Source organism: Megalops cyprinoides, chromosome 24 (genome assembly GCF_013368585.1).
Source record: "Megalops cyprinoides isolate fMegCyp1 chromosome 24, fMegCyp1.pri, whole genome shotgun sequence".
Taxonomy (NCBI): Eukaryota; Metazoa; Chordata; class Actinopteri; order Elopiformes; family Megalopidae; genus Megalops; species Megalops cyprinoides.
This window is the reverse complement of record NC_050606.1, coordinates 25,001-35,000: the sequence shown is the minus strand read 5'-3', so window position 1 is coordinate 35,000 and position 10,000 is coordinate 25,001. Positions and strand designations below refer to the sequence as shown.

The 10,000-nt window shown below is 42.2% G+C and overlaps 1 protein-coding gene across 1 annotated transcript; it reads left to right on the top strand.

The window, feature by feature from the left end:
- The first annotated feature begins 426 nt into the window (after window positions 1-426).
- On the top strand, window positions 427-7,533 carry kcnj9 (potassium inwardly rectifying channel subfamily J member 9). Its single transcript, XM_036518729.1, has 7 exons — window positions 427-775; window positions 975-1,188; window positions 2,442-2,643; window positions 3,565-3,757; window positions 4,039-4,236; window positions 5,283-5,413; window positions 6,345-7,533. Exons 1-7 carry the CDS (start codon window positions 487-489, stop codon window positions 6,624-6,626), a joined length of 1,509 nt encoding a protein of 502 aa, XP_036374622.1. The 5' UTR covers window positions 427-486; the 3' UTR covers window positions 6,627-7,533.
- The last annotated feature ends 2,467 nt before the right edge of the window (window positions 7,534-10,000 follow it).

The following is a 10,000-nucleotide window of genomic DNA, read 5'->3' as shown; positions in this document are numbered from 1 at the left end:
CATATCAACAAGCCACATCAACAAGCCACACACACGCGCGCGCACACACACACACACACGTGCACACACACACACTCACATACGCACACACACACTCACACACGCGCACACACACACACACACACACTCACATACGCGCACACACACTCACACACGTGCACGCACACACGCACGCGCACACACACACTCACATACGCGTGCACACACACACACACACACACACGTGCACACACACATACACATACACACACACTCACACACTCACGCACACACACACACACACACACACACACACACACACACACACACATACACATACACATACACACACACTCACACACACACATACACACACACACATACACATACACACACACACACACACACACACACACACACACACATACACACACACTCACACACTCACGCACACACACTCACGCACTCACGCACACACACACACACGCGCGCACACACACTCTTGCGATGGCTCTGGAAAACTCCGTACTCAGTTCTCGTGCAGAATCTCTCTCTCTGCCAGTCTCAGAGAAAGGGGAGGGGACTGCAGGTGAAGCGGAACCAGCCACACCCACTGGTGTGTTTGATGTGTCGGAGGAGTTGGGGCGTGTGGTAACCACGGATACAGCCCCGCCTCCCCAACCCACTCACAGGTCGTTCCAGTCCAAGCTGGCTGCGCGGGAGGCCCAGGCTGCCGCCCCACAGCCCCGCAAGAAGGCGCAGGGAGCCGGCTCCGAGAAGGGCAAGTTTGGCTGGGGTGAGATGCGTTTAGTGCTCTTCCTCTGGGTACATTTTCATTATCATGTCTGTATCCTCCTCTGTGAATGTCTCGTCTATGTCTTTACAGTTTCTGTAGTGTCTGTCTTTTTCCTTTCTTCACTTGTGTTCACTTTATCTCTGTGCTGTAGTGAGGAGTATGGTGCTTGTTTAGACTCATCTCAGGTCGCCCCCTACAGGACGCAGCAGGCGCAAACGGCAGCGCTATGTGGAGAAGAATGGCCGCTGTAACGTTCAGCACGGGAACATGCGCGAAACGTACCGCTACTTAACCGACATCTTCACCACTCTGGTGGACCTCAACTGGCGCTGTTCGCTCTTCGTCTTTGTCATGGCCTACGCAGTCACCTGGCTCTTCTTCGGGGCCATCTGGTACCTAATAGCATACTGCAGGTGAGATATACCCTCTCATATGCTCCAGGTAAGATACACCTGCCTGCTTCAGGTAATTTACCACTGATTCTACTGGTAAATTAAATTAATTTTATATTCTCAATATTTGCATATACAAACAGGAATACAGAAAGTCCCCAAAAATGGAAGCAAAAATAAATATTAAACTAAATGAAAATAAAATGCAAGAATCAATTAGAAAGGAGAGCACACAGTGATACTGATGTTGACACAGCTCCACACTGCTGCAACACTATTCTGAAAGATTGTGCCATTGCATACTTTCTGTTGAATAATTTGGTATTTTTGTTTATGGTTTGTTTTTCCAGAAGACTAGTCTATTTCAAAGGAGGTATTTGAATAATATCTTCATATTTTTGTGGGTCCCGATTACATCTATACAAATATAAAACATGGGTCCTCTAAAGAGTAGACATTGTGGGAATGGTTTTTTTTCACAGGAAACACAGTTCTATGTATGCAGACTTTTCTACTGAAAAGGTCAGCAGTGGATTTAATTAACTTTGTGGTGCTTGTATGTTAAAATTTACATTCCTGGGCTGGAATATTCATATTCATGAGAATGTTTTTATTTAACCAAAAGAGGGGCAGTTATGAGGACTTCCTTCCAAACCTTATCCATCCATCATTAAAGGTTAGGAATATGAATCAGTTAATGGCATAGCATCTTTCACTGTATAATGCTGGTGAAATGCAGCACATAGATCTCAAACAATGATAATGGATACTTAAAAACATGCATGGCTGACATATTTTGCCAAACACTAGATATTTATCTCATTATTAAACACAGAGCATGGTGACATGTGGTAATTGCTTGATATCTATTGCAGTGTTAAACACTGGCAGAATGGGGCAGATATGTAAAAGTGATGGCAATGGGAAAATGGACAGCAAAGACAAACCATACAAAGTCATAGAATATGAAATAATGAGAATATGAGTATGACAATTAATTTAAAAATTAAATGAATAATAACACTTTAGGAATATGGTCAGTTCAGTTGGTTGGTGCCTTCATGGTGTTGACTAAAATAGCTCGGTAGTGTTGGGTGTAAGGTGAACAGGTGAATATTACAACTACAGTATTATAATCATTATTGTTATTATTGTTGGTGGTGGTTGATCACTTTGGGAATGCTTACTTTCAGCACACCTGTAAATGTAAAGTATAATGCTGTGAAAATGTCTCTCATCTCCTTTCTTTCTCATTCTCTCCATCCTTTCATCAGAGGAGATCTGGACCACCTGGAGGATGAGACATGGACTCCCTGTGTCAACAATGTGAATGGCTTCATCTCTGCATTTCTCTTCTCCATCGAGACGGAGACCACGATCGGTTACGGCCACCGCGTCATCACGGACCAGTGTCCGGTGGGCACCATGCTGCTGCTGCTGCAGGCAATACTGGGCTCCATGGTCAACGCATTCATGGTGAGGCCAGCACTGGTTCCCACGGCGACAGCATAGAGCTGGTCACCACCATAACAGCATAGGACCTGAGAGAAAAATGGGGTGTACTGGACCCTGTCCTAGAGAGTCCATTTGATTGATGTTTTAATTTAGTAATGCAAACTGATATTGGGAGGGGATTCACTGACATTTGAGAATAAAAAATTCACAAGTTTATACTAATTTGATGTCTGTTGTAAGACCAATTCCTGACTGTGCAAAACTCTCACAGGTATGTGTAATTATCACAGGTATTTCTTTGCATTTATCTCTCAAATGTGTGTAAAACACACTCCCAGGTGTATGTGTATCTCACACAGGTATATGTATCTCATTGGCAGGTGTGTGTATCTCACACAGGTATATGTATCTCATTGGCAGGTGTGTGTATCTCACACAGGTAAATGTATCTCATTGGCAGGTGTGTGTATCTCACACAGGTATATGTATCTCATTGGCAGGTGTGTGTATCTCACACAGGTAAATGTATCTCATTGGCAGGTGTGTGTATCTCACACAGGTATATGTATCTCATTGGCAGGTGTGTGTATCTCACACAGGTATATGTATCTCATTGGCAGGTGTGTGTATCTCACACAGGTAAATGTATCTCATTGGCAGGTGTGTGTATCTCACACAGGTATATGTATCTCTTTGGCAGGTGTGTGTATCTCACACAGGTATATGTATCTCTTTGGCAGGTGTGTGTATCTCACATAGGTAAATGCATCTCATTGGCAGGTGTGTGTATCTCACACAGGTATATGTATCTCATTGGCAGGTGTGTGTATCTCACACAGGTATATGTATCTCTTTGGCAGGTGTGTGTATCTCATACAGGAAAATGTATCTCACTGGTAGGTATGTGCTGCTGTTAGTGAACCTCCTTTCTTTCTTCTACAGGTGGGCTGCATGTTTGTAAAGATCTCGCAGCCGAACAAGCGGGCGGAGACGCTGGTGTTCTCTCGCAATGCGGTGATCTCGTTGCGTGATGAGCGTTTGTGCCTGATGTTTCGTGTTGGGGATCTACGCAGCTCACACATCGTGGGAGCCAACATGCGGGCCAAACTCATTAAGTCCAAGCAGACTCAGGAGGGTAAATCTACCGCACAAACCTAGCACACTGCAGCAATTGGCCAGCACTCTTTTCAGTATTAAAGTATTTCTTTAATAAACACAGGATGTTTACCTGTGCATCTGAAGACCATGTCTCACACTACTACCTGTTCTCTTTACCTCCTCGCCTCCTCTCCTCTCTTCCTCTCCTCTCCTCCTCTCCTCTCCTCCTTTCCTCTCCTCCTCTCCTCTCCTCTCCTCTCCTCCTCTCCTCTCCTCTCCTCTCCTCTCCTATCTTCTATCTCCTAAACTTCTCTGTAGGTGAGTTCATTCCTCTGGATCAGACAGACATCAGCGTGGGCTTTGAGACAGGAGATGACCGGCTGTTTTTGGTGTCTCCACTGGTGATCTCCCATGAAATCGACTCACGCTCACCATTCTGGGACATGTCCCAGGCCCAGCTGGAGAAGGATGACTTTGAGATTGTGGTGATACTGGAAGGGATGGTGGAGGCCACAGGTGAGTTACGCTATTATGTGGTATATATTAGGGGTGTGCCGACCTTGCTATATTTGTAATCATGTCATATCATATTTATTTGTGTCATAAATGTCAAATATAGTTGTAGTCAGGTTGGGAAAAACAGAAGTACGTGAAAATGCATTGACCCCCTAACTGTAATTATCAGGAAACATTGGGCAAAGGTGTGGGTTGCCTTCAGCCCATGGATGCTGTATATTTAGGCCATTTCTTCACTATTAGTCATCAGTGGAAAAACACAAAGTGGTCCTGTGTATGTAGCTTCTGTTCCAAGCTGAATGCAAGGATGTAGCTAGAGATAAAAGCATGAACCTCTTGTGGGGAGTAAAATTTAGAAAGTTGGAGCAATGGTGCAACCAGCAGAACAATAGTAGCATAAGCAAGCTAATGTCAGTGCTCCGCCTCCTTAGCTGTTGTGTTTTTGTTTTTTCCTTTGCCCATGTGCTTTTGTTTTCCTTGTGTTTTAGTCCTGCCCCGCTCCCCGCCCGGTCTCCGCCCGCCTGATTGCCTGCACACCTGCTTCCCATTCCCTTGTCTGCCCTGCCCTATATCTTCCCTGCTTTTCCCTGTCCTGTTGCTAGTTCGTCACAGTGTGTTTCGCCTGTTTCGTCCCCGCGTTTGCATTTTGCTTCTGTCTGCCGGTTTCTCGCTTTTTGACCCTGCTTTTTCCCCCGACCTCATTTTTGCCTGCTTCCTTGTCTCGTTCGCCTGATTGCCTGCCTGTCCGGTTCCCGACCTTGCCTGCTCCCGTTTCCCGATCCTCGCTCTGTCCACGGACTGCCTTCCGGTTTTCGACCCTGCCCGTTTTTCCGATTTACGATTCTGCCTCACGATTCTGTCAAAGACGCTGGGAACCCGAAGCTCCCGTGGTCCGCGCCTGAGTCCCTGCCTGAGCCCTGACAGCTAATTACATCAGCATATCCTAGCTTGTGGTAGACAGTACATAGCTAATCCTGGAGAGATGTTTTTATACATACATATGCACATGGAGGCACATACTGTATGTGTGTGCTTTATTGACACAGGTATGACATGCCAAGCTCGCAGTTCCTACCTGGCGGAGGAGGTACTGTGGGGTCATAGGTTCAGCCCAATGATGTCACTGGCCGAGGGATTCTTTGACGTTGACTATGGTGCTTTCCACCACACGTTTGAGGTATAACTGCTGAAAAAGTATTGCGTTATGAATATTCTGTCACTGACTCAGTGTGAAAATCCTGTCTCCCACTCACTGTCACTTAGAAAGGTGGCACACAGTCATCCATGTTTCAGTATTACACCTGATTTATGGGCTGTCTTTTTCAGTTTTTTCAGTATCTTGCAGAAGGAGATTTTAAATATTTTTCAGGTCTGATCTAACACTCAGAGAAAACATTGTATATGTTATGTTAATTACACAAACCTTAAATAAAAACTAAGAGAGCTCAGAGGGGACTTTTTTGCAAAAGCAAATTGTACATTATTATTCATATTAATAGTTTCTTTTTGAACATAATATTAATAGAAACTATTAATGTTAATTGTTATTAATAGTTTCTTTTTGTACAATAGCATGTTTTGGTGTCTGTAAGTACAAAAGTCATGATTGTAAGCAGTGTCTTTGCATGGTGGAAACTACATCATTCATCTCAAGGGCAGTAATTATCCAGTGCAGAAACCTGCTTTTTACAGCTCCATGTGGTACAGCAGATGGCCACAGACTAGCGTTACAGTGCCACATGTGTGAAACCTCTGTAAAAGCCAGCAGTGTGTGCAGAATTGTCAGAATTTACCACATGTGGCATTCTGTAGGGTGTTTGCATGAACTCCCTCTTTTCAGCTTGTTTGCTCTCTCACGTTAGCATAGATTTCTGGGTTCAGTTATTCTACTTTTTTCACAACGCACTTGTTACTGAAGAGCTTGTGCTATGCTGTGTCATTGACCTGATCACACCAGATAAAGCACTCTAATATTAATCAATTGTCAAATGCTATTCAATGTTTTCATTTGAAAAATGTATTAAGTGATGTTACAAAAAACCATGCAATTCACTACCAGTGAAAATCCAATGAGACTGTAACCCAGGCCCTAATTCCTCCTTACATAGGTGGACACACCTTCCAGCTCTGCTCGAGAGCTTTCATTGGCTGCTGCCAGGTTGGAAGCTCATCTCTACTGGTCAATCTCCAGCCGGCTAGATGAGGAAAAATGGGATGGCCCCAACCTGACTGAGCATCTGGAAAAACAGCCAGGCAGTGGCTCAGCAAATGGAAAAAGCGGGGTTGGGACAACATTCACTGTTGGCGAGACAAGTGAAAGCCAAGACCAATCAGGGCAGGGGGAACAGAATGGCAGTGTTGCCACAGACCAATCAGAATCAGAGGCTTAAAAGAGTATAGAAGAATAAGGAATTGAATGAAGGGAAACCATTAGATAAATAAAGAAAGCTAAACATTGTAAGCTAAATATAACTAAGTAAAATACCAGATCTTTAGTAAAATAAATACTTTTAGTATCCCATGGGGGGAATTTGTTTGCTAAACTAATCACATTATTTCTTAATTCATTACCGAATTCTGTCATTAGTCTCTGCTTTGTTCTGTGACACACTATTAGGGAATAGTAAATACATGTTTCAGCATGTATGTTGAACAGTATTCTCTTTATCCTAACTGTCCTCACCGTGGCAGTGCCTGAGAAAGCAGGGTGTAAACAGTGAATGTAGCTCTACATTGACTGAATAAATGAACAATACTGCTGTTGGGTATTCTACTTCAAATGTCCATGTCAGCTGTGGGTCTAATGTCAGAGTTTCATAATCTGTGTCGGTATCTCCTGTTATGATTAAAGTAACTCCTTAGAAGGATGAGTAAATTCATTACTGAGAATACTGTACTGCATACAGTCATGAAGGGAAACTGGAATTGGAGGAAAAGGGCTGCAAGATTTGAGATTTGAATTTGTCAGCTATTTGATACATAACCAAACAAATGAAATCACTGGACTAATTTATAGAGAGGTGAAAAGATAGCTGTTGAGAGAAACGTGTAAACAGACAAACACTCACAGCTAGATGGCAAGTGGGATTTGTGTAGATGTTTTTCTTGGTAGAGAAAGTGTATTTGAGAAAGAGAAAAATTGTTAAATGGTTAAGGATATTGATTAAACAAATAGAATACACTTATGAGTAACATCCACAATTAGACTTTAAGAGAACATGTTGATGTTTAGTTGCTGCATATATTCTGAAAAAGAAAAGTGATGGATAACCATGAGTCATGTGTATTTTAGAGGAATAGATACATAATCATTGTAGACATTAAAACAAAGATTGATGGAGGTCACCGCAAGTGTCATTTGGAAAAATTAAGTCACCACCATACATATCCTATGAAATCCATTAAGCTGGCAAAAGCTGTCAATGTTTAGTTATATGTATAATTAATTTTAAGGATACCAGGAGTATTTCAGAAAATCATATTTAAATGTGTGTAAAAAATATCACAGAGAAGATGAAGGCACAGGCTCTCAGATGAAAATTGACACTTTATTTAAGAGATATTGATTAGTATTTTAATGAATGCAGAAGACTACCTTTAGCACACTTCTGATGAAAAGCACAATGTCTGACTCAGTCTTGCTTCTGCTGCTTTGTAGATATGAAAACTTTCCTCTGTGTTTTTAATATTAATTCAATGTAATAGAAAAATAAACCATTGCTAACACAGAGTTCGTGCATTTTGCATTTTATGAAAATTGCACTCAATAATGTGATGTATACATATATCTGTATTTTCTTCAACTCTGCCTGTGTATTTGTCTGTCTTTGTAATTATTGTCCAGTAATATGTTATTCTTTTTATGCAGTAATATGTGTTATATTATTTTATGTAATATGTTATTTTACTTTTTATAACAACATGTAACTTTTTTATGCAAAGCCATCGTCCGTTCAAACTGTGTGGACACATCTCTCAGTCCGAATAATATCCTCATTCTAATTTATCTGCTGGGGTTAAGGGCAATTCATATTCACTGTCTCCTCTCTTCCACAGCCCGTTGGGAGTGTAGATATTTCATATTCCAAACACAGTTATTGCCTAAGGAACTGGGGCTCTGGGTAAATGTTGAACTATTGATTTTCCTCTGACATTTAATGTGCTGCAGCTCTTTTCCTCACCTCCACCTCGATCTCTGCTCTCAGTCCCTGCCTTTCCCTTTCTCTCTGATCGTATCCTTCCCTTATTTATCCTCCTTTTGCCCGTGCATGCCCCTATCTCAGCCAAACAACATTTTTATATTTTTTAAGGTGCACTGTTTGGGTTTGCGTAGTGGAACGGTGTGCCATGCGCAGAGCCTTTAGGGGACAGAGATTTGCATTGGCAGAGGCCACTCCTCTAATACCCTTGGAGGAGGCATCAGGGATGCAAGTGAGGGGAACTTTATTTCATTGGATCGGGGTAGCAGAGCACTGTGTACTGCACCCTGCCTGTGAGGTCTCAGCACTAACCTCAGTCTGACCCTCAAGACAGGTGTTGACCAATCCTCAGCCAAGCAGGATAGAAACACACTCACAATATGCCACATCCCCCCTCCCCCAACAATTGCAACTTTGATATGAAATAAAAATCATCACCTTTGTGATGATTTAAATCATCACCTTTAATAGCCCCCAGCCTGACACAGCCCCCAGTCCAACACAGCTCCCAGCCCAACACCTAGTACTTCTCCCATTGGGTCCTGATCCTTATTGTTCAGTCCAACAGAGAGGAGGACTTCCTCTGTGTTGTAATTCACTGTACTTTTCCCTAGGATCCCATTTATATGATAAAATGTGGCCCCAGGGACACTACCTACTTCTAACTGAAAAAAATGAAATTTCTAGCATTAATGATTCCATCTCTGAATGCTTTGAAAAAGTTTACCTTGCAGGGGGTTAGCTCAAACCACAACATTTCAGGAAAGTACCTATTCATGAATTTGTATGATTAACCAAAGTTCTGAAATTTCTAGGAGGAAATTCATGAACTACTATCCCAGCATACCAATTATAGAATTTGTAGAAATATAAACGCTACCACCTAGTGGTGAAAAATTGCTAGTGTAACCCAGTAGGAAACATAGATTACTAATATTTTTGAGAGATTAATCAAGTTTAATCCTCTAAACCACTGATTCTCAATCCTGCTCCTGGGCCCCCCCTGCTCTGCACGTTTTCCGTGTGGATTAAGAAAAGCGTCATTTTATATGAAACTTGATGTCATTCTTAACCTTAAGAAAAGCATAATTTTGGTGAAACGTAACGTCATTATTAAGCCGAAACCAAAGACGGTTAAGAAAAACATCTTTCTGTAAGAATTTGATGCAATTCTCAGAAAAGAGTTGGTTGTTGGTCTGCAAAATGACCAAGTGTCACTTTGTATGAATTAAGAAAAGCGTCATTTTATATGAAACTTGGTGTTTTTTTTATTTATCAAAAAGTGTGTTTTTGGGTTGTGATTGGACATCCGTGTGGCATTGAGCGAATGGGAACACACTGTCTGTGATTGGGTAAAAAAAAAAAGAGGGAAAATTCTGAGGATGTTGGGTAATGTAGTTGTTGTTGTAGCTATTAGTGATTCTAAGTAGCTCCAATCATCCAGAAAAAAAATTGCCAAAATTCACCAGAGAGGAGCACGGTCTCGATCGTTTACAGGTGTGTCATCTCCCATCACCAGAGAGCGCGCGTACCGAGTTTGGAAGCCCTAGCTCATTTGCTTCCCG

Bases quoted from the DNA above. Each gene is read 5' to 3' on its own strand.
- kcnj9 (XM_036518729.1), top strand. From the start codon at position 487: ATGGCTCTGGAAAACTCCGTACTCAGTTCTCGTGCAGAATCTCTCTCT. The intron at 1,189-2,441 runs GTGAGATATACC...TCCTTTCATCAG, and splicing joins TACCTAATAGCATACTGCAG to AGGAGATCTGGACCACCTGG. The intron at 3,758-4,038 runs GTAAATCTACCG...ACTTCTCTGTAG, and splicing joins GTCCAAGCAGACTCAGGAGG to GTGAGTTCATTCCTCTGGAT.